Source organism: Protopterus annectens, chromosome 5.part0 (assembly GCF_019279795.1).
Source record: "Protopterus annectens isolate FY-2018-M chromosome 5.part0, PAN1.0, whole genome shotgun sequence".
Classification (NCBI taxonomy): Eukaryota; Metazoa; Chordata; order Ceratodontiformes; family Protopteridae; genus Protopterus; species Protopterus annectens.
Genome location: NC_056735.1, coordinates 1,197,373,689 through 1,197,399,671, shown reverse-complemented (window position 1 = coordinate 1,197,399,671; position 25,983 = coordinate 1,197,373,689). Strand labels below are relative to the sequence as shown.

At 39.7% G+C, this 25,983-nt stretch overlaps 1 protein-coding gene across 1 annotated transcript in view; it reads right to left on the bottom strand.

Annotated features, from left to right (window-relative positions):
* Nucleotides 1–11,321: 11,321 nt before the first annotated feature.
* LOC122801599 (sodium/potassium-transporting ATPase subunit beta-3-like) overlaps nt 11,322–25,983 on the bottom strand; it is a gene marked incomplete in the record, with an annotated part of 863,480 nt that continues 848,818 nt past the window's right edge. The window contains 1 exon segment of the mRNA XM_044071063.1: nt 11,322–12,879. Within this exon segment, the coding sequence (XP_043926998.1) occupies nt 12,715–12,879 (165 nt within the window).

Below are 25,983 nucleotides of genomic sequence, written 5' to 3'. Positions count from 1 at the left end.
AGAAGCTTGCCCGAAAAAGGTCTTATTGTCTAAGGGTGCATCCAGAAGTTTAGTTTAAACATCCATGGGGAGGGGCTGAAGCCTTACTCAAGAGTAACATCGAAGTACTGATCCAGAAGCTGCAGCTTTGGATGAAGCTTCCACAGCATCATAACTGCACTTAGAGTGCCTGGTCACTTGGGATGCTTTGGAGAGGAGTGAATTTAATTGGGCTCTGATACGGGAATCCTGAGCCTCAGTCAGAAGGGTAGAGGCTTTAGAAATGGTATCTACAACATACCTTGCCATATGTGTTTGGTAGTTCAAGGCCCTAATGGCCAAAGTGGAGGAGGTATATACCTTTTTTCCTGTCCTGTCCGTAAATTTACTGTCTTTATCAGTTGGGTAAAGAGCAGTAGAAGGTAGTTGTCTAGATGTTTTATCTATAGAAACAGCTGTAACAGCTGGGTCTGCTTCTAGGGTTCCTGAAAAAAACTGTCTTGGGGGACCCTGTAAAATCGATCAGGTCATTTGGATGCTGGGAGTTGTCAGGAGACTGTGAAGCAGCTAGGAAGGCATCCTGAAAAGCAGGCAGTAAGGGAGGTACAGCTGAGGGAGATGGTTGCTCCATTTGCAAAAGGTCAAAGTACCTTTTCTTGGATTCTGAAACCTCAGAGGCCTACCACTTAAAATGTTCCCTCATGAGGGAGATAGTATCCCCAAAGGCAAATTCTTCTCCTGGGGATTCAGGATAGTGTCCTCCTCATCAGGTATAATGAATTCCTTGGGGGATTCAATTTGTGTTTCATAAGAGAAGGACTCGGAAGAGGCATAGTCTTCCTCAGACACATGGAGGGGTGGTTGTGGCGTGAGAGTAGGAGGAAGTTGTTGTGTAAGGCCTGAAAGGCCTTAGACTGAGAGAATGATTCCCAACCAGGCATCGGTGGAGGCTCCGAATGCTTGATTTTTTGCGTCCTTTTCAAGGGAGTCATAGGAGCAGACAGAAGAGAAGCAGACGTTGGCCTAGCATGATTTGGAGGAGCAGGGGCTTCTGAAAATGTGAGCTGTGGTTCCTCTCTGCCATCAGACTCTGATGGCTGAATTACCTCAGCGGACGTAATTTAGGTTTCCTGCACCCCGGTTTCAGTTAAGGTTCCCAGGCCTGCTTTGGTAACAGTCATCTGAACGGACTCCAGTCTTCAATCACCTCTAGAGCCTGCTCGGACGTCTGAGGCGCAGATTGGGATTCTGGCCTAACTTTTTTCACCTTCTTCCCAGGCAGCCCCTTGGAGGGGCCTACTTCTCCCTCCATGCTTAATGCCAAGGCGCCAGACTCTTTGGTTCTCCAGATATAGTTTCAAAGCAGCTAATCGGATGCAGGGAGTCTTGGGGATGAATGACTTACAAATTGGTCAGGATGTATGGTCGTGGGCCTCGCCTAGACAAAAGACACACTTATCGTATGTGTCCTTGTGAGGAATCTGTCTCCTACAAGCACACTTCCCTTTCCTAGCTGACATGCAAGTCTAAACAGTAAGCAAATTAAGCAAGAAAACCCCACAGGGCACTTATCTGTAATGGCGAAAAGCGGTCGTCTGGTCTTTAACGATCTGGAATTTGGTCATCTGAAGAAATGCGATGCAGAAGTGGAACTGGCAAACGGGCGTCCGATGATCACTGCGGCAGAAAAATTCTGATGAGGGTACATGCAGATGTCACTTTTATACCTAACATTGGTTTATGGCCCTAGTAAGAGACGTCACACGTACCCTCCGGGGGCAAAGACTTTGGTATACTGGCCAGACGGTGGTGCTGCAAGCAGCAACACCCTACTGTCATGAATACTGCAACATGACAATAGAAAGACATTGTACCTTGATACAGTAAGATAAAGTATTGGACAAAAGCTCAAATAATCAAGAACCAGAGGCATCTGTGCTTGACATGGATCCTGATTCTTCAAGTGGCACCAAGTAGAAAATCTTTTCTACTTACCCATATATGATTTTTTTAGTTGCAGGATATTAGGTCTCCTTCAGAACCTGTAGCACATCCTCAAAACACAGGTACCTAACAAGTTATCAAAATTGTGTCATCCAGGTAGTTAGATGGAGTCTGCAGATTGGGATGGATCAAACTACCCCCTATCTTGTGTGAGTAAATCTGGTCTGAGGGGAAAGCCTGTGGCAATTGCCCTTGGCCAGACTGAAAAACAGCAAATCATGGTTGCTTTGACTAAAAAGCAGTCACTACCACAATTTTTGAGGAGTCCTAGATTTTTTAGAAAAACACTATAAGTGTAAAATTGTGCAGAGATATTCCTTTCCATGGGAATGAAAATGCATTTGTCTTCTAGGCTCACCCACAAAGAGTCCAGGAGCAGAATTTTGAGGTGGCTGTTTTAAAAAGTGGCACTTATTTGAGGTGCTCCTTACAGGCAGATCAGATCATGAAAGACCTCATGCATGCAGCTCTATCCTGGTCCCATTGAGCTTGTCTGTAATAATGTTTTGCTCCAATTGTATGTATGTAGCCTGAAGAGTGAACTTCAGTTGAAATCTTATCTCATAGGCCATCGCAGCCAGTCTGCGGGGGGGGTATGATCTGGTATCCATATTTTTATGAACCAACATCACTATGCATTCTCTGTGTACACTAGCAGAAGTTCTGAGGACCAGAGAGGATTCAAGATCTTCAAAGCATAGATAACAACCAACATTTCCATGACATGTTTCTGTCTGTAATATTCTATTGTGCTCGTACTTTTACCCCTTTGGATATCACCCCTCCCCATTCAGGTCCGACATCTGTGGTTAGTGACTGCAGGGGGGATCAGAGTGGAGAATGGAAGGCCTGGATTGCCCCCTATCTGGTCTATCCACCCTTCTTTTTTCCTCTTTATGAATCCCAGAACTGGGCATTTGAAAAGTGAAAGGGATTAAATGCACAGTCAAGACTGATCTGAGATGCCACTGTATTTTCTTCATGCGTAATCTTGCAAAAGGCAGCAGGAGCATTATTGATCAGTTTAGACTGGATACGTTCAGGAAGGACTGCTGGAACCTTTCTACTTTGTCAGGAGGTGGGGTGGAGGGAGGCTCTCCTCCAAGGTTGAGTCCGATGAACATCCCAAGGGGAGGCTCCCCCTTCCAAGGCAAAGTCCAATGAACATCCCAGGAAAACCATTCTGTGAGATGGGATAAGAGAAGCCGTCTGCAAATTGATATGAAATCCCTGATTGAGTAGATGTTTCTGCACAGTTGTTATACTCTTGACAGATGTGAAAAGAGTCTGCAAAGGTAAGACTAGAGTCTCAATATGGAGAAATATATATGCTTTTGGAATCTGTAATAAGCTATGACTGGAGCTAAACATTTTGTGAATACCCTTGGTACAAGTATAGTCTCCAAAGGGTGAAATAGAGAATTGATAAAGTAAGCCATCTACAACAAATCCCAAGAAACACTTGAAGTAATTAGCAATAGGAATGAGGTGATAAGCATCCTTTAGTTCCAGCTTTACCATGAAAGCTAGACTTGGGACCAAAATTGTGAAGTGATACCATATTGAACTTTGGAAACCTGACAAATTTAGAGCTGAAAGACCCAGTACTGGTCTCCAGCAGCCTACTTGTTTGGAAATTAGAAAAATATCTGAATAGTAGCCTTTGTTTAAAAGATTGAGAGGCACTGGTTCTATTACTTCCTGGGCAGCATAGTTTGTAAAATGGGAGGAAACACAGCAATGGTTATCTGGACAGGTGGAAATTCCCTGAAAAAGGAGAAAGGGGTTCCTGTTGTCAAGATTACCCTTGTTGGAATAATCAAGACCCATCTGTCTGAGATTATCTGATACCAAAAGGTAAGCTGACATATGAGGGACACAAAGACTGCCAGGATGGCCGGAGGGAGTCTGAAATTGGTGGGCAGTCATGCAGATCTCTGAAGAATGTTCTTGACTTATAAGGCTTTTCCCTTCTTTCTAGAACTTCCTTTCCATTATTTTTCTCTTCTTGATAACTGGCCCCTTGATGTTTAAACTGTTTGTTGATGGAAGGGGCAAAACCGCTATTTGGTTTTAAAAAAGAAGGGCTGAAAAAGCTGTGCACGTCAGGTGCAGAAGGGCCAAAAATGGAGCCTTTATATAAGGCAGAATTTAAAATATCAGATTTGATTTCATTATGAAGGTTTTGACAGCAAGGTCACCTTAAAAGTGATTCAGAAGCAGCTGTTCTGGAAGCAGAATCAGTGGCATTATAAGCACACTAGTCACCTAAGAAATAGCTGTCACAGAAGCTTTCAAAGAACTTTTTACCCTGAACTGTTTGTCAGTCCTGCTTGCTCAACATACCTTGCACTTTCACCTGTTGAATACAGCTCCTCCAGCAAAGACTGAGGCATCTGTGGCTACAGACTAAATAGGGGTTAGAAGGAAAGAAGGGAGATCTGGTCTGAGAGATAAACCAACGCACCAAATTAACTCCCTTTTTACAAATGCCTGTACTGGAATCTAAAATGATATGGAGTGCTGATGTTGTCTCCAAACTGATTTGGGGAACCACTTAATTTCCTTATATAAAGACTGGCCAAATGAATCATGACAACTGTAGAGGGCATGAAACCCCAAATCCTGAGATATTCCCTGGCATATGAGAGAAACTGACTGAAAAGCATCACAAACTGCTCCTTGCAAAATTCTACTTTGCTTGAGGAAGAAAAGAAATAATGAGGGGTGCATCAAGGAGATATCCAAGAAACACTACATTGTGAGATAGAATTAGAGAAGACTTCTATATGCTTACCTGAAACCACAGACTGAGAAAAAGTTCTTTATCCAATACAGAGATTCTAGAAAACTTATAAAAGAATCTGAAAAAATAAGTCAATCGTCTAAAAATGGGAATGTCCTGTACTGCAATGAGATATTATAGGAGCCAGACATTTTGTAGATACTTCGCAGTAGTACACAAGCCCAAGGGGTGAAGCAAAAAAATGAAGATGCAAATCAGACACAGAAAAATGTAAAAAGCATCTGAAATATTTGAGAATTAGAAATGTGATCATTGTATGTTAATGCCAGTTACCAGAAAACTTGAAAGGTGGAATGAGAGCATTTTGAATTTCTGGAATCTGATTTAAAGTTTAGAAAGAAGGTGCTCTGCAAAAGCTCAACATATTAAAACATTTCTGATGTGGGCAACCATTCTCCTCTTGCACATTTTCATACAGCTTTTCTTCAAAAGCACTATCCTCTACAACAAACATATTTTTTAAACACACTGTTATTGAATCATCACTTGTGACAGTGGCAAATTTACATTTATACAAAAGTAATCAATCTGCATTAACAAATTAACATATACAAATATACTTCGCATATATTGCTACATATGATATAACCTAAGCAACATTTACATAATTGATTCAATTCCTACACCTTTTTTTAAACAAGAAACAACCTTTTTAAACCATCACTTAAGACATAAGCAATCATACATTTACATAAATGAAAACAAACCACACTTGCACAATCCTAGTTGCAAACATTTTACATCAAAAACCACATTAACACATTTCCAGTTGCTAACATTATATATCACTTACAATTTACCCAATCATTTATAGTCAATTACATACTCATTTATGTCCTGCCTTCTTTTAAACCTAATTCCTCTCCTGTATGTATTGTTCCCACAATTCCCATTTTTCCTATGCAGTTTGCTCCTATCCTTTTCTAAAGATCAATTCCAGTTGTTTTATCTCCGTTACTATATTCACTACTTCTAATACATTTAGTTTAGATTTTGATTTCCATTTTTTAGCAATTGCTTTTTTTGGCAGTCACCATAATTAGACACAGCAAGGCCTTACAATGTCTACGCAATTCCAATTCTGTATCACAGCGAAGAAAAAAATCTCCCCTGTCACCAATACACCCACCCAGCATCTCTGACACTGCATCCCTCAGGGAATCCTTAAAAGTCCATCGACCCACCACACTCCCAGAAAATATGTTCCCAAGTACATTTTTCTTCCCCATCACACTTTTAACATTTCCTGTCTACCTGAGGAGGAATTTGTGGGGTATAAAAATATCTGTGTAAACACTTCCAAACAAAAATCTTAAATTTTCTAGATTTTGTTGCATATTGGGAAACATTCAAATATGCTCCCATTGTTTCACTGTGAATTGCTTATCCATTCCCTCTTCCCAATCCTTTCTAACCTTCTCTGATTGATTCTTATAGTTATCACACAATATTTTATGTGCTCTAATTATTCCTTTTTTTAATGGCAGCCTCTGTTTTAGGTTCTACTAAAACCTTTAACAACGCTGGTCTTTCATTTAGGACCACCCTATTTTTCTATTTGCCTATACTTTGATATCAATCCTTGATAGGGAATGGAATCTCTAACCTGGAGTCCATATAAATTCTTGGCCTCTTCCCTTTATATTACCTTTCCCTCTCTAGTTATTTGCTCCCAATACCTTTGTTCCTCTGCCAGTTTTCTCCAATAAATCCCAGATGCCTCTTGCCTTTTATCTATATTCCTAATTGCAGTCATCCCTACTGGTAGAATCTCCATTCCCCATTCATGTGTTGGATTAGTTCTTACAGTACTTTCTGCTACTTTATGGATAGAATATTCTGCAGGATTACTGTTATTCTCTTTAAAGGCCTGCATCCAAAATCCCACTCTCCTTGTTTCTTGAGCTTCCCCTATTTCATCATCCCTTTCTACTTTGAATTACAGTTTTCTGCTTGTGCTATGCATGGGAGCCTTAACTGTGTAGCTCTGAAATACCTCTTCAAATTGGGTAATCCCAATCCGCCTTGTTCTACTGGAAGAATCAGCTTATCCCACTTGACTCTTGCCATCTTCCCCTCCCAGATAACATCCTTCATCTCTTTATTAATTGCTATCCACAGCTTCTCCTCTGGTTGATAAAAACATGCCTGACCTGTCTATAATACTAAAGGGACTAAAAACATTTTGACTGCTTGTATCTTGCTATCCATATAGCAAAGCTTCCATTTTCTCAGTTTTTGCATGATCTTTTTAGTCTCTTCCCACACATCCTTAGCTGCCACACCAGAATCATTTTTAATCCATACTCCTAAATGCTTCATTTTATCATGTCCCCATAAATACGGACACTGCTGAATCAATTTGTGTGTGGGTACATAATTTACCACTACTGCCTTTGTTTTACCTTCATTAATTTCATATCTTGAAAAGATCTGAAACTGTCTCAAAATGTTCCACAAGTGTAACGCTTCTTTCTGGTTTTGTTAGGAATAAAATAATATTTGCAAACAGTGCCAGCTTTTCTTGACCATCACAGCAATTATATCCTGAATGTATGAGTCCCTTATTTTTTTTTGCCAGTGCTTCTTAACATAATGCTAATAAATAAGGGGAAAGAGGGCACCCCTGCCTGGTTCTTCTGCTCATATAGAAATTATCAGACAGGTCCCCACCCACTTTAATTTAATCTCTGATCCCTCATATATCCCCATAATTAACCTTATATTTTTTTCAGGAAATGCAAATGATTCCATTGCCCTGCTCATAAAATCCCAGCTTACTATGTCAAATGTTTTCTCTGCATCAAGATCCATCAGCAATTGCATCTTATTATACTCTGGATCATCAATGTTCTGTTCATGTTGCCAAATGTTTGCCTCCCTTCCACAAAACCACACTGATCCATATCCAGTTTTGGCATTACTTTTGTCATTTTTTTAGCCATTATAGAGATGAACAACACTTTATAATCATGGTTTAATATCGAAATGGGCCTGTACGATGGTACATCTGATATATCTTTAAACTCTTTAGGTAATACAGCTACCACTGGTTTCTTCCAGGACATTGGTACTTCTTCCCCTCTTAACTCATTTACTCCAATGGAGTTCAGGAAGTTTGCACTGTAACATCCAATGGATGGAGCCTAAGCCTTTTGACAGAATCAAATTATGCTCTCATATTTCAAACAAATGAACATATCCCTGGAACCATAGGAGTTATGAAAGAAGTATAAATGGCAAACTCTACAGCACAAACTATTTTATTGTGGTAGCATTTTTTAGGCCCCAAGTCTTAAACTGAATTTTATAAGTCACAGTAAACACAGTCACAATTATGTTTATAATATTTTGTAAACAACTTGCAATATCTCAGCAACCACTGAAGTTACACACATACTGTCAGCAACATTTTATTCATCTAGCTGAGAGCTTTCATGTGAGGCTAAGGAGTTCTGTCTGGGTTACTTGGTTGTTGAGATACTTGGAAAAATGTGAAAATTATATCTATATAACTATAACAAAAACTGTTAGTATCTTTGACTGCACTAGACAGAGGTCAAATATTAATGCAGTTCAGTTTGCCATTGTGTAAGTTTTAAGATGAAATATTTTAAAACATGGTACATAGCATGGTTTTGGAATTCTTGATGCAAATAAGAACAGGCAATATTTGATGCATACAGGCATCAGTAGGAGATAACTGCAAATGCACCTGGAGGCAACCCTTGGATGTAATGATTTAAAATACTGTTACAAAACTTTCCAGGTCTTTTATCATTTTTTTCCCTCCTAGCTTCCAAACTTCCACATGAATGCCATCTATTCCTGGGTACTTTCCTATAGATAGGTTATACATCACAATTTTTATCTCATCTCCTCCTATCCTAACCATTAGCAATTGAGCTCATCTACCTCTAACCCTGGCATATTTAATTATTCCATAAACATTTCCATTGTATCTTTTCTTGACTTCCATATTTCCCTGCTTTATACAGACTTTCTAAAATATTTCCAATACCTCTATGGGATCTCTTAACTTCCTCATTATAGGCCCCCTAAACTTGGTGACAGCCCTTGCTACTTTCTAGTGCCAGAGTCATTGTGCTAAAAGTTTGTGTGTTCTGTTATCAAAAAGCAGCTGCTGTTTTAAACAGGCTGTATTTTTTTCATTGCATTGCCTACATTTCTTAAATCCAAACAAGAAGAAAATGAGAAGGCAGAAAGAAAAAGAAAAACAGCAACATCTGTTTACAATCCCCATTACACTTTAACTGAAAAAGCTTTATAGCATGCAAAGAAAACCATACACCAGAAAAATAGTGCTAGTAAGAATTTTTTTTACTTGCAGTTAACATTCTCCCTCCTCTTCCCCTCCCCAAAGCATTTTTGGGCATTAATTACATGAAGTAGGGCATATGCTTTAGTCCCCCCCACAAGTCCAACAAGTTCTGAAAAAGTCCAATATTTTCAGATTTTCTTGTTCGGTCATATCACACATAATTATTGCATTGTAATCCCACATTAAATTACTGGTTTTATTACTGTTAATCTCCATCTCCCAAACCCTGTCTCTGCTTCATTTCCAACATACTCTCAATTCTTCTAATCAACTCTCGTGCTCCCCTCCTTCACTCCAAAAATTTCCAATGAAACACTGGAAAAAGTTTCACAGGTAGAGTCTCTGTGGTTTTTAGCAGAAGAACAAGCATAATTTCTGTTTCACAGCTCACTTTTTGTTAGACAAATGTTTGTATTTCCTCCTTAGCACGTACATCATTAAAAAATGCTTCTGTCCTCCAGGGAAAAATACTTTGAAGACAGCTGGGTATAGCAGTTTGAATCTCGCACCTGCATTTCAACACTCCCTGAATAATGGAATAAATCTGCTTCTCTTCTGCCTGCTGTGCAATGAGTAATCATTCTCCACAAACACTCTGCTGTCTCCCACCTTTAGTACTTTGTCCTGCCACAGTTTTTTCAAATCAACTCCTTCTGCTGGTAGGAATGCATCTTATATTATTAAAGGTCAAGGTTGCTTTCTTATAGCCAGGTTAGGCCCATACACATGATGTGCCATTTCAACTAACAATTCCTGCTGTGGAATACCAGTCCAGTTGCTTATTTATGCTTTCATAAAACTAAAACAGTCTGTTCCTTCCGGCTTCTCTGGTACAGCTGAAAATCTCAGGTTTTCCATTTGGGCTCTGTCCTCTAATGCTATTATTTTTTTTAAACATTTCTTCCTCAGCAATCTCATATTTAGCCATCCTTTTCTTCATTTCAACCTCTGATTTTTGTAGCTTTATCACCTCATCTGAATATTTGTTCAAAGTTTCTTCGACTTGTTTCTATCCTTTTGTTTGTGTTGATATACTTCATCAGTGTTTTATTTTAATCAGGTCTGTGTGCAGTTGTCATACATCTTCCTGTCGGTTACTGGAATTCATGCCTGCAGGTTGCATTATTGCTGAACAGTTGCATGCAGAACTTTCCCTAGTCAGTGTTTCTTCCTCACATTTAGTAGCTGATTTTTTTCCAGGTTCTCTGTATTTCTTTTTTCCAAGCAATACACTTACTAGCCAGTTACTGAAATTTACCCATAAACCCAAGTCTGCTGGCCTTCCTCTGCTGAGTTTTTGTTTTCACACTGGGAGAGCTAGAATTAAGCTGTTACTCAATGTGCAACCATCTTGGAAGTCTACAACATATACCTATGCTGTTTATCTTGTCTCTGGTAAATCTCTATAATGGAAGTGAGTGTCTATCCTTCTCCAAGAGAAATAGACAAAGTATAACAGATGCATGCTGGAACTGGAAAAGTAGCCAAGCAGCCTGATAAAACTTTAGATACTGAGTGGGCCTAATGTCTACAGCTTGTACTTCTGATGGTTGCCAAATCTGAAACACTTCTTACTGGATATTTTAGAACACAAATCTACTAGAGAACACCAGCAAAACTCTGTCACACATAAAACAAGTCCAGTGAAATAACTAGTACTTTAATCCGTTACTTAGAAAGACCACTTCACACAGTTGTTTTAAACTGGCATGTTACTATGCTATGAGAACAAATCCATTAATTATCTATTTAGCCTACTGCTGAAGAAAATTTACTCCCAAATTTAAAATCTTCTCATTTTGCTCTCTTGGTCAGAAGTACACAGGAGAGTGTTACGAAACATAATCATCGATGGCCACTGAGATCTTAGTCCATGGTTTAGTCAAGGGCTTGGTAATACCAGTGTGCCTTAGAGGTAATTACAGCTTCTACTAGCAGTTCCATACAGACTACTGCTGCAGAAAAACTGAATCAATGACACAATATGGGCAAAGATGAAAAAATGTTTCTGCATTCCAATAGGAGAGAAGTTTACTTATTTGAGTAGACTGACAGCCAAGCGTTAGCATATGAATCACCAGTGCATTTAACATTTTAGTCTTTCACATTTCTGTGCAGCAGACCTTCAAAAATGCAAGAAGACTACAGTGGTGAAGTATACCCCTAAATAAAATAACCCAAACACAAATGTCACATTTACAACAGAAAGGCAACAGAAACCTTGATTTTATTTTTCATTTTTATCATAGTTTAACTACAGTTGTGGTTAACAAAAATGGCTTTTACATCAGGGCGGGAATAAATCCCTTTTATACTTTTATGAAGATTGACACTTGTACCTTCATACTGTTTTAACATCCAAATATTTTCCAACTGATGATCACACTGACATTAATATAGTCTGTTAGACAAATGCCTTACTGGATAAATTTTATAAAAAAATATGAAGCATCCATATTTTTCTTTCCATATGCCCATATCAGTAATTTCATAATGACAAAAACAATCCAATTCTGAAAGCATTATTTGGCAGAGTGACAATAAATAAGACACAAAGTGTTAGGCAACAATAAACAAAATGTCTTTGAAATGCTTTCCTAAAAAACAAAATAAAATGTTAACTACTGATGCAAAGAGGACATCTTAAAATGGAGATGCAGTACAATACTACTGATTTTGATGCTTCAGTTTAATATGAACTAAAGCAGACAGATCATTTGACCCAGACTAAATACTTATATTTATAATAAATATATCCTGTCAACACATTTCAGTATATACAGTGCAGTGAAAATAGCATGAAGAAAGACAAATAACTATAATATGACCAAATGGACATACTTTCCGCATAACAATGTGGCAGGCTTCTTACATATTGGAATAGGCCATTACAGCAAATTACCCTGAAATACTACCATCTTTCTGATGCCTGAAAGTATTAGCAGGTCAGTGAAAAAAGAAAATCAAACACCATACAGCAGAGCAGAAAGCAGCAGTATTCAACAGCTGAATACAATAAATTAGACAAACACAGTTCTTTAAAACCAGTTTATTTCATGTTTCATACACATTTTAAGGCATCTGCACAAAACACATTTCTTGTAGGGTCGGTAAAATGATTCACTCTTGGTCAGGTACTATTATTTTGCGTGACTGATTCCTAAAACAGTTCTGACATTATACACGGCAGGTTACCAGTGCTATAACCAAAGAATGTGTACACAGCAACAGCACATTATGCTTCAGACACTCACACTGAGTAAAACCACATCACAACAGGACAAAGACCACCATTGTACATTACTAAATACAGTTATTTACAAGTCCCTAATATGGCATGTTTTAAAACATTTGTAAACTGGTCCATCAGGAGGGGGGGCAGATGATGCACACTAAGCAGCTACCAAGAGGGGGGAAATTTATAACAATAATATCTGGAAGCACATCTTTCTCATGCTGCCGTAATGCCAGCTGCCACACTCCCCTTTTCAAAGTGGTCTCACATCCTAGAATGGCAGATCCAACTAGTTAAAAAATAAAATTTACAACACAATGTTGGCATCATGCAGATTTCTCATTGGTGTTATTCAATGACAGTTACTTTGAAGGCTACCCGTCCTAAGAACTTATCTCGATCGTCTGAATTTTTGACACTAGGGCTCCCTTCAATCTTGCACTCAATTGATATGTCTTTTCTGTTATTGCCAATGAGCAGCTTCACTCCAACTAAAGGCTGTACATAAGTCGGCTGTTGGTAGAAGAAAGGAAAAATATTATAACACTCTGAAGTTATGTGTTATGAATTGTACAACATAGCAGTTAACAGAACATCTAAAATCACACATCATCAATTTTAACTCCTTCACATCCATCCTCCACAATCCCTTTCCCATTTTTCACATGGGGTCGGGGTGTCACATCAACAGTGAATCATCTACAGACAAGGTTTACACTGTCAGGTGGCTAGCCTTATGTATTTCAAGTTCAACACAACAGTAACCAATATTAAAAGGACAAGATACTATGAAGTGCTGGAGATGTTATGTGTACAAGAAACAAAGCTAGAAACCTACACTCATACTTTAATGATGTCTTTCATATGCAATAAAACAAAAGGTATGTACTTACCACAATGCTAGACCTATGCTGTCTTGTTTTTATCTGGTTTAAACTTTGGGTTATCGGATGCAATCGGATCAGACCTTGGCACCTTTCAGAAGATGTGGATCCAGGGCTCTGACTCCTCCCCTATCCATAATTATAAATGTTCCCTCAAAATACCTCGGATCCAGTTTGCCTGCTGATAACCAAAAAAATCTATCAATCAACAAAAACAAGCTAACCTATAATATGGACTAAGAAGTGGCCATAAATGGAGAAACATCAGTCAAAGGTTGTTCATGATCAAGGTCCCTGATGAGGTTCATCCATTCAAAAGGAACATCAGGTGACAATTTAAGAAGGGGGACAAAGATCGGGATGTTGAACTGGACAGAAACAGGACAACACAGATCTAGTGTTATGGTAGGTACATAACTTCATATCCAGTGTCTGTTTTTGGACAAGTCAACCTTTGGAAAGGTTCCCAAGCTACCCCCCCCCCACACACACACCTGGTAGTATCAAGGAAACACATTCCTTAGAATGGTGGAGCTAAAGAATGTAAAGGATCTGGACTGTAGATCCAGTTTGCAGTGAGACACAAATGTGTGAACTGTTGACCAAGTTGCTGCAGGACAAATCTCAACAGAAACTATGTGCATAAAAGCAGGAGAGGTAGTAATTGCCTCTGTAGAATGAGCCTGTGTTTCCTTTCACACAAGGATAGTCCCACTGTTTTGTACACAAACATTATACAATCAAAAAGCGATCTACATAGTGGCCTATGGTACACTTTTGCTAGTTTTGCTTTAGAGAAAGCCACAGCCAGCTTGTCAGAATTTCTAACTTCCATAGTCCTGTATAAATAAAATGAGTGGTCTATGAACATCTAGTAAACATAAAATATACTCTCCTTTATCAAAAAACTTTGGGTAGAATACTGGCAGACTGACAGTCTGTTTAAAGTTCAATGTGAATTTCACCATTGGGAGGAAAGTGAGATGCAGTCTCAAAGATACTCAGTCCTTAAGGAAGACCATATATAGAAGTTTACAGGACAGTGCTTGCAATTCTGAAATCTTCCTTCCAGAAGTAACAACCACCAGAAGGAGGATTTTCTAAGACAGATATTTTAAATCCAAGGTGGCTGCAGGTTCAAAAGAAGCCTGAGTTAAGGCCTGCAGCATGACAGTAATGCCCCATAGAAGAACTGGGGCCCTTACAGGGGGCTTAAAAGGAAGGTTCCCTTCAGAAAAGCCTTTGAATTACTTAGTGAAGTTTGATTGTGTCCAATGTGGAAAATGGAAACAGCTGCTAACTGAACCTTGATTGTTGAGAACTAGATTTTTTGAAATATTTGACAAGAAGTCCAGAATAGACGGAACAAATTCTCGGAAGGACCTCTTCTCTTAGAAGATGCCCAAATAGAAAACCTTTTCCTTTTGCTATGATAAACATTTCTAGAATTTGTCTTTTGTGACGCTAATAAGATCTGAACCATTGAAGTATACAGCCTGGCATCTCTGGCCACTGTTCGAATTAGAGGAACCATGCAGTCAACCTTCAAGGTCTTTATATCCGGGTGAGGGTTACTGGCTGGGAAACTCAGGAGATCTAGATAGCAGTCTAACATTCAAGACAGATGCACTATATGAGGCCAGAGGAAGGGAAGCCAAACTTGATCTGGCCAAATGGGGGCACTGACGATTACTTTGGCTTTGCACTTTCTGGTTTTCTGAACCCTCGAGAAGGGAATCCTGAAAAACCTGCAAAGCAAGGAGGACTGCCCTCAATTTCAAGATATCTACGTGAAGACTAACCTCCACTGGTGACCAAGAACCTTGGACCATATTCCCTTTGAAATGTCATCCCCATCCCAGGAGGTTACTGTAGACACCACTGGAGGTGGTGGGAGAATGATCAACTGTCCTACACCAGTGGAAAGGTCAACCACCAACTGACATGTGTCTTGCTGAAGAGTGTCAGATGAATGTGAGCATGTAGTGGGTACAATATTGGGGACCACTGCACTGACAGGGTCCAGTGGAAAACTTTCATGTAATATCCTGGTAGAGGAACCAGTGTGATCACAGAGGCCATCCACCTTAGTAACCAGAATCTTGCAGGAGAAGGGTGGTGAACATTTTGAAAGGCTACCTGATGTAGGGATGATATACTGGACTCTGGGAGTTTGGCTATTTGATTGTATTCAAGTGGCACTGAATGAATTCCATCCATTGAGCAGGTGTCAACTGTCTCTTTGCTTAGTTGACTATGGGAACACTCAGACTCCTAGCAGTTTGAGATACACTACTACCACTACCATGCATTTGGTGAAAACCCAGGGGGACTGGAATGAAATCAAAGAGCAGGGCCCTTAACTGGAAGTGATTGGCTCCCAGATGGAAACAGAAATCTCCTGGATTGCCTCACTATCTTGATATTATAATATGCATACTGGAGATGTATGGAGCACATCCAGTCCTTTCTCGAGAGGAAGAATGGACTGAACTGTAACCATCCAGAACTTTGTTTTACAACCTGGTTTAGGAGGTTGAGGTCCAAAACTGGCTCTAGGTCCCCTGTCTTTTTAGACTCCGGATCTTAACTGGTCTAGGGGGGACTTGCTGGATAACTGTTTTTCTAGCAGCTTTCTTAACTCTGCTGCTGTGGAGTCCATCTGACTAGGTGGTCCATAAGGGATCCTTTTTCACCGAGGAAGGAAAACACAGGGAATAGTATAGGCACTGGTGATTATCCTCAGCACCCATGTATCTTGTGTGATGACCTGCCAGGCTTGAGGATGCAGAGATAAGCCCCCCCCCCCCACACACACACGACTGTGTCCAAAGTGAGGCAACCCTTCAGGAGTGCTGAAAGGACTTCATAGTGAAAGGACTGTGAAATCCCCGATTCTGCAGTCCACCTCTGCCTCTAGAATGAAGTTCATTGAAACTGCTCCACCTCCCATTCTCTGGAGGGTCAGTTCACATGAGCATCTTGGTTAAAACCCTGAGATTTTTCTAAACCACGTCTTCTTCCCTCTTTCTGGTTCCTAGAAAAGGTCCTTTGAGGGCTGGAGAAGTGGATCCTAACAGCAGACAGGGTCTTACACTCTTGCTCACTCCTGGTGAGCTTCTCCTTAACTTTCGGTCTGAAGAGTGTTGAACCATCAAAAGGAGCATTATTAAAGGATATCTAGAAGACTTCCACAAAGTCAGACAATCACATCTAGAAATGCCAGTGCCTGCTACTCTAGCTGTTATCATTAGCTGCATTAGAAAGCAGATGAATAGATGTATTGGACGTCGATTGCAGAGTAGTCAAATGGAACTCCACTGATTTCTGGATGTCTGCCGATACGCCTGCTGCTCTAGCTGTTATCATTAGCTGCATTACAAAGCAGATGGATACATTGGACATTGATTGTAGAGTAGTCAAATGGGACTCCATTGATTTTTGGATGTCTGCCAATAAGTTACCAGAGAGGAATTTGGGGAGCTTCTTGGTCAGGTCCCTTTGAAAACATGTCACATAGGCACGATAGTACAGTGCTCTAAGGGCAAAAGATTTTGCGCTTATGTCCATTTCCCAAACCTGTCCAATGCCCCTGACTCACTGTTAGGGGGATGGACAGGTATACTCTCTTATGAGAGTTCCTTCTTCTTGGCTGCCAATACAACCATGGTATATACTGGGGGAACCTTACTCCAGTTTGCTCTATTTCTTTACGACAACCAAGATCTTCCCAGTTTCTATGGAACTGACTCCACCACATCAGGATCCTTTCATGCCAGTTGTGCCACCAGAGATACAAGGTGATCAGCAGGCAGCACCACCCAAGTGGTGGAAGAGCCAGCCGCAAAAGCCTCAAGGAATACAGACTCCTTAGAAGATGGCACTTCAGTGGAGCAAACTCCCTCTCTATTTCGTAGTTCCATAATATCACCAATGTGATGTCTTTCAGAGAGAAAAGTGGGGACCCTTAATAGTCATCAAAGTCCGTCTTCTGTGACTGACTCAGGGGAGGAGTCTTAATATTTCTTTTTACACTTCTGTTTCCTAGGACCCTGCTGAATTTGGGCTTCCATTGAAGGCTCACAGTTAGACTAGGAATACAGCACCATCCAAGGCTAAAAGTGGCAGACTGTCCTAGTCAATCAGGATGTAGGAGTTCAGACGTAGTACCCAGTGGAGATCAGGATAGCGCAACAACCAAGGATATTGCCTATCTCACAGGTTGAAGGTCAGAGACCTCGTAGACCACATCCTTCCAATAAAAGTGTCAATGATATCTGAGGTATTTTGGGAGAACAGAAGAATTTATGGGTACGGGGAGGAGTCAGAGCTCTTATTCCACAGCTTCTAAAAGGTGACAAAGTCGTATCTGATCAGATCCAATAAGCCAATCTCACAGTGAATAATGCGTGGGGGTAGACCAGAACCTGTTTTATACATCGGTAAAACAGTAAGAAGCGACCGTTTCTTTAAACATACAGTCCTGGCAAACCCCAGTGAAGCTACTTAGGCAATGGACACCTCTGAGCTTTCTTGCTGAGACACACTAGGTGTTGTTCTCCAACTCTTGTCTCAGAGAATGTCAACTCTATAGACTGGTAACAAGAATTTAAGTAATTACTTCAATGAAAGATCAGCAACCTAATTGAAACTTCAAACCTTAGTCTGTTGGGAGCATGCCTTCTTTGGTCTAGGACTCCAAGTTAGGTGCATACACATCACACCAGTCTTCAGCTTCTTCCAAACTCAATCAAGCAAGAAACTACCTACTAGAGCAATCTTTAAATTAAGAAGAATAAAATACAGCTGTGTTACATCCTTACATAAGAGTAGATGGCTGAACCCATTTATTTTTCTGTGGAAATTCTTTATATACTGGCACTGGCCTCGCCTCTTTTAAATGGGGCTATCACTCTGCTGTGGTATTTTCACACTGTAAATATATCATGACTGAATGGCTAAGCCATCACTCATAGCCTGCAGTGTGAATAATGGCTAATTAGTTCTAACAGCTACAGTCCCAATCACTAAACCTTTGGTGTATGCTGGAAACAGCAAGTGGACCCCCCCCCCCACGCACCAAAATTGGTGAAAAGTGAAAGCGTATTTTCTCATGCTCATCCCTGCCACTAACTCTAGCCTACAATCACAAATGAAGTTCTCGCCTTCTGAAACTTGACTTGTATGTTCACATACCAGGCCATATCTGTAGTGTGTTATCACATCTGACTCGCGCAAAAGGTTCTGGGTTATTCAGAACTTATTAGGTTGATCATTGAGTATAATATACCCCCTTTGGCATGTACCTGTCCAAACATTTGACACAACTGGAAATCCCACAGCATTTTCTCACCAAGAAAGTCAACGGTCTAAATCATAAGAACTATACTGGGCAGCGCAGTGGTGCAGCAGTTAGCGCTTTCACCTCACAGCAAGAAGTTTTCTGGTTTGATTCTTGTCTGGGGTGCCTTCTGTGTGGCGTTTACATGTCTTCCCTGTGTTCGTGTGGGTTTCCTCTGGGTAATCCAGTTTCCTCCCACATTCCAAAGACATGCATCTGGAGCGTTTCTCCCCAGGCCTCTGCTGAAAATGGGCTCTGTCCCAACTGGACATTTCCAGTAAACCAAAGTTAAATGAATAAATAAATATACTGATCGTCTCAAAGCCTTGTCCCTATTCTTGGTTATCATACAGGTTCTTGAATGGTGACCTCTGCTTCACACATGGAGCCTCACCAGTTCCTATTATCTTAGAACTACTGCAAGTACAATGGTGGCGTAAACATCCACTCAAGTGATCTAAATATTTTCTGCAACATAAGCAGAAGATATTAAAAGGGATAATTACATAACACAGAGAACTCTACGTCTTTGGAATTGTCTTCCTCTACACATAATTCAAAGTACTTCTCTTGATCAATTTACACATAAACTGGATGAATGGATGGGAAACCGCAAAGGTACCCCTGCCCCTTATGGAAGGGAATAATGTAAATGTTCCACTACTCTAGGTTACTTCAAACTTAAATTACAATGCAAAAAATTCACGGGAGTGCATGGCTATACTTCTAAAATCTTCTACAGTCAATCGCTTAGTAAGAACCTATGAAACTCACAGTAAATACAGACAGTCTGCACAGGCTACACAATAACTTCCAGAGCTGTACACTTAACAGTCATTTACACGTGCTACATGCCCACTGACCTATAAGATCATCCCAGTAACTGTTCCACAGCCAAACACTATTCAACTTTACAAATGTTACTGAAACAATATAACACAGGGAAACTAAACATAATATGTTCTTCTTTCGGCTTTTCCCAGTTAGGGGTCGCCACAGCGGAACTCCGGTCCACTAATGATTGGCAGCAGATTTTTACGGTGCCAAGGTGCCAGCTCAACGCCCAACCATCAGCGAAGGCACGCCCATTTACGCATGTCTTTCGAACGCCACTAGATTGCGGGGAGGACATGCAGACTCTACACAGAAGGCACTCCAGCCGAGAATCGAACGGGAGAACCTCTTGCTGTGAGGCGACAACGCTACCACTGCACCACCGCGGCTTCCCAATGGGAAACTCTGGAAGAATGCTCCCACAACAGGTACTGATATGGACTCTACTATGGTAATAACATATAGGGTGAGAGCATCTACTTGCTGACCCTCTGGCTTATTTTTGCTTCTGAATGAAAAGTCTGAATTTGTGATTTCTATGGAGATAAAGCCTTCCTCCTTAATTACAGGTTGTGCCTCTGCACCACAGGGAAGAGAAAATAATCACTACAGTGACTGCTGGCGAATACATGGTTTTGTGTGGTTGTGCATTACACACAGGTGGCATGTGCACAAGTGCACGACTCCCACCTTGTACAGCTGTGCTATGATGTAGGTTGGCTTACTAGCTATGTACTTCAAATGTGCATAACTGATTTCATGATAAATACTTCAATTTTATTAACAATTACATTAATGAAAAATTAATCATGCACAAAACTAACCCTACAGACCCTGTTCATTTCACATCTGTCTTGATCTTACTTCACCTTTCCCTTCATTTCACTCCTTCGGTTCATCACTTAATATATCCTTCTTAATACACATTCACAAAACACCCTATATCTTGATACCAACTGCTCTTAAATTTGTACAGGGGTTCAAATAACCAAACTGGACAATTAATTTTCACAAGAAGCTATGCTTGCTAACCATATTACTTTTTCATAAAAATATTAAACTAATGACAAGTAAACTATGCCTTATCTGGAGCTTCATAAGTTGCTCTATGAAGAGTATACTCCATTCCACTTAGCAAATCATAGGTTAGTTATACTTATGAAGTCATTTCTTCTATTAATGTGTAAATGTCTACAATATACAACTAACGTATTTTCTACCACTGTGTAAACGTTTTCTGTGTATGAAAACTGTTAATTATTCTTTGGAGCTATTTCCCCTGTACCACCACTGAAAAAGAGCTTTGTCTCAGCTGGACTGTCTCAGTAAACAAAATGAGATAAATATATTCATAGTTTCACAACAGACTGCTGATTTAACGGCTTATTTGTAGCCTAGGTTCACGATTCCATTTGGTCAGTACCTCACAACATGTAGCCTGAAGATCCCATTTCATGAGCACCCTAGACCTCCAAGTAACTACCACTTAATTTCTTTCCCTTTCAATCAGAACAATGGACGAGACTGGGTGAATTTACGATTTCCGATTTATACAGGCTGAGTTTAAAGATGGTAGCAGGGTTATTTTGCTTTGCATTTAAGGGCAGTCTATTCCACAAAAGAGGGATTATTTGACACAGATCTATCCAGCAGTTAGAGTGAGGACTAAAGTTCTGAATTATTAATGACCTGTGCCCGTAGTACAAGGTTCGACTCCTTCCACCTTCATTTGCCTACAGTGTAACTTTGAGCAAGTCACTTAACCAAGCAGTGCTTCTCGGTCACTTCTAGGCCGCCCCTGAAAAGGGTAGACTGGGCTCAATGGGTTCACCCAGTCAAAAAATAGGTAAAAAAATACAGCCAGAAGACGTTTAAGGTGTTATTAGTTTTAATGTGTAGGAGGTCACTTGGGAATTAATCTTTCAAGGCTTTGTAGGCAACTCAAGTGTCCCTATTCAAAAATCTGCAAAACAGTGCCTTAAAGTGGTCTGCCCATCAAATGGAAGACGTGCCCTTGTTCTGTGTGAGGAAACACTGTGGTCTTTTGATTTGAGTTATATGTTTAAACAAGTACATACCAAAAGGGACATTATATTCTATTACGGGTATGATTAAGAAGTACAGAGGCATAACTTTCTTTGACCAAGAAGCTATACCCCTGTTAATCAGTTCGTCTAGACTGGCCAGTATGTGTCTACTTGCAAGAAATCTTAAGTATAGTTCACAGCCAATGGAGATGCCCAGGCCCATAACAAATGCGTTAATTTTCAAAATAATGACATTTCTGTAACAGTTTTGAAGGCACCTATGACTATACCACCTTTTTTAGCAATTAGCTTAAAGCTATGATCTCGGCACCACTTGTTTGCATAAATTATGTCATCCCGGGAATCTAGAAGTCAGCTGGAGAGTTTACGATAGTTTCAAATTTGCAGTCATCCACAAACCTGATCAGCCAAAGACCTTTGTATTTCCCTTGACATCAGAAACGTAAACATGGAATAGAAGTGGTCCAAGGCACTTGTAATAACCCTTTTCAATGACAGAATCCTCTCTACACTAATTGATTGCCTTTGGTCACTAATCCAGTTTGTATTCCAGAAGGTTACATAAGGATTTACATTTACTTTAATTAGTTTGCAATGAGTTTATCAAAAGTGCCAGAATGTGGGAAGTGTCAAAAGACTTTGTCAGGAAGAAATAAGAAGTATGCATCAATCCGCCTGAATCAAATGCATTGAAGACTTGCACAAAGAAGACCACTAAGTTTAGATGGCAGGATCTACCATTAAAAAAACCAAATGACATGGCAAGAGAATGTAGATTGCTAATGTCCTTCTTACTAAGCTGTATAATGATGTGCTTCCCTGCTTTACATAAAAAAGTTGGCTAGTCTTATAAATCTACAGTTACCATAGTCAGTGGTGGGTTCTTCCTTGTGGTGTAGAATGACTAGAGCAGCTCTCCACAACGCGAGTACAAATATAGTGAAAAGGCTGAGACTGATTAAGTTTAGTAGCGAGTGTAAGACTGTGCTTGATGCTGACAAGAAAACATCCTGGCATACTGTCTGGTCCCATGGAACAAGCGTTTCTGGCCTTGAAGACTGCATTCAGGACTTGCTCCAAGGTGATTTTGGGATGTGTGTGTGTGTGTATGTGTGGGAATGCTAATATGCACGGAAAGGTTAGGGGGAGTGAAAGGTGTGTGAAAGCTGAACTAAATTTATCCGCTAGTATGCTGGCTATATCCTCTGGGAAGGAGTTATGTTTTGTTGTTAAGAATTAGCTCAGTGCATTGCTGGGTATCGCTTCTGATGTTTCTGACAAAGTTGAAAAGGCCTTTGAAAATTGCCAACCTAATAAAATGCTACCTCAATTTGTAACTTACCTTTGGAGGATTTGATTTTGCTTTCAAGCTGTTTACCTTTCTGAATTCAGTTTTAGAAGCTGGGGTATTTATTTTATTTTTAAGGACAACACATTTCTTCCTTTTACTGTATAGTTTGTTTATGCTAGGATTCCACTAGATGGATTTGCTCCCAGACATAGCACTGCACCTGTGCCTGCTGGGGACAAATGCCTCAATACTGAGAATATAAACTGTGTGTGAATGTAGCAATGAGTGACACTAATATGCATTTGTGTTTCTGCTGCAGCATTTATGAAGAACTGCAAGGTACACATCTCAAAGGTGGGTGAAATCTGCAGATAACATCCTGTAGAACAGTGCCACAGCAAAACCCTTGTGTGTACATTCAATATAAAGTTGTAACTTTAATAGTCTGTTTTCCCAAAGAGGCTACACCACCTTAGAAAAATGACCCCTTAACATGTAAGCCCATGGTTAGTTGGGATAGATAAAATGCAAAAATAGCTCACCAGGATGCTGAAGATACAGATAATGAGGACAAAAGCAAGGAAGCTGGACATTTTGGCTGACAGCACTGTCACACAAAAGTTGGATGGTAGACCTTGCTGCCCTAACCAATGTATAAAGCATGGAACACAAAGCTTGTATACCTTAACTGAGAAGAGGCAGTTCACCACGAAAAGTATCTGAGAGGGACTAAGAAAATTGGTTCAAAATGCAATTTAATCATTCTTGCTAAAAAGTCTTGGAAGAGTGTGGGTGCCATCTCAGGCAAATTAAAATGAGCTCCTTAACGAAAAACTTAATTTTCGAATGACATGTCAGGCTCTGATCTTGTGGGAGGGCAAAATGACAATGGTGACCAATGCACCTTACTGGAAAGGTTGTAAACTTAATCTTAGCAAACGAAGATAATAAAGCACATTAGGGAAAGTGATATGAAGGATAATGATCTGACAGTACTGAACAAAAACTAAACTGCTTCTATTTAAGCAGGACTTTCTAAACAGCATGAAAATAAAACACTGCTGGTAATGAAGATGTCAGTTTGCATGCAATAACATGGATGAATGCAGCACCTTCTGTTCTGCTGTTACAGAAGATCCTGTCTGAGGGTGTTTTACGAATGGAATGTCATCCAAAAAAGAGTACAGCTGTGTCAGTACACCGCCATAAAAGCAGACAATTATATAATATCACTCCAGCAGGAGTTTATTAAATGAACCAGTGCGGAGTTTAATCAAATTATGGTACTTTTAACCCAGCTATCTAACTCCATTCAAGAACGTAGCAACGAGGTTGGTTCTGGGTTGCCATGCAACCAATTACATTTACCGGATGTACGCAAGAAGCGCGTCATTCCTTTAACGTCCACGGTGACCAGTAATTCGAATGGCGAACTCACGAATAACAGAGCAAAATAACGGCGCAACGGTGGGTTCGCTAACAAGATCAACAGCATCTCAAAGAAACAGAACGGGTAACACGCAAAAGGAGCTTAATTTTGATGTTTGGGCTTGTCAGCAGTTTCATTTCCATCAAGGTACTGTAAATATAAACTCTAAGGAAGGTATTGAGGACAGCTTCAATACCTTCAGGGATAAACTATACGCGTTAAGAAGTAACCAGCTTGAAATAGACTATCTTAAGGAATGTGTGCAGGTAAAACGTATTCCGAAAGGTTTACGTTTTTACAAATTCCCAAACAATGCTCACCCTGGGACTGTTTTTTATGATAAACTTTGTGGGATTTTTGACAAAGCTGGACTGGAAATGCTGAATTTAATGATTACTGAATATGAAAATAAAGCAGAAGTGTTGCTAAATTAATTAAATGTTCTTAATGGGAATGTAACTAAAGATACTAATTTTACTAGTGTTAAGAAAAAACTATGAGAATGTATTTTTTGAAGTTGATCAATTTTGTAACAAGATTTTGAGCCGCAAAATAAAAAAACTTGAGAGACAGACCTCATGGAATATAGGGATGGAATTGCTTACCCAATCCCTGGAAGGGGAGGACGTAGGCATAATGATAATATCATACCTCCTAGTAGGATAGAAGAAGCAAATAAAAATGACAATCACGCGAGTAGTGTAATAGAACCACTTAGGAGAAGTGAAAGAATAGCAGAGAGAGGGAGAAAGTACTCCGTTCAGGATTTCAACATCCCCCCAGCAAGGGGGGGAGGGTATCAAGATACCAGCAACAGAATTGGACCAATTTTCACGGATGAGTTCAAGGGAATGTTCTATTATTATAACAGAATCAGAACAATGTTGTAACAAACAAATTATCTATAGAAAAGGGAATTTTACTATTTTTAATTTCACAGATTTAACACCTACTCAGGAATATTTTGATCTTTTTTCAAAAGGTTTTCACTTCATTCCTATCCGTCCATTTAATGTAACTAACACGTTAAAAGATTTAAAAATGTTTGTTAGGCAATTAAATCTTATAACCTTTTTTAAAGGACAAATTAATCCTGATAGACTTTATTATTAACAAGGTCAAGTATTTTAATCCACCCACCCATCCTATCTTGAATGTTTTTGAAGAACTAGTAGAAAAAGATATTAGGAAGATAAATATTGGTAAATTTAATACAAATTTAAATAATCTGAATGACGCATAAATGGAACTAGTAGAGTACTTAAAAAATGAACACTGTAGAGTAATGAAACCAGATAAGGGAGGCGGGGTGGTTTTGATGTACGAAGTAGATTAAGATTCTTATCTGTATAACATGTTACAAGACTCAGATCAATATGAATTAGTTTCTAGAAATGAAATTAATATTGCGCATTCCAAAATTGGGTTTCTTTTATATGACCATTTACTTCAAGGAGTAATTAATGAGCACATTTACAATTTTCTCCATGTGGATAAACCCAAGGTCCCGATGATTTTCGGTATCCCGAAGACTCACAAAGGGGTAGATCCACTGAAATTTAGACCCATTGTGTCAGGCTCAGGGCGTATTACGGAGCCGTTAGCTAAATTCATAGATGCAAAGTGAAAGGATTTTTATCTTCCGTCATGCATATTTGCAAAGATTCTTGGGAATTTTTGAAGAGCATTAATCAGGCCTGGTTCAACCCACATCTCTTTATGGTCACCATTGATGTAGTTGAGCTTTTTCCAAGTATTCCACACTGCACGGGCCTTGACTGGTTTAGGGA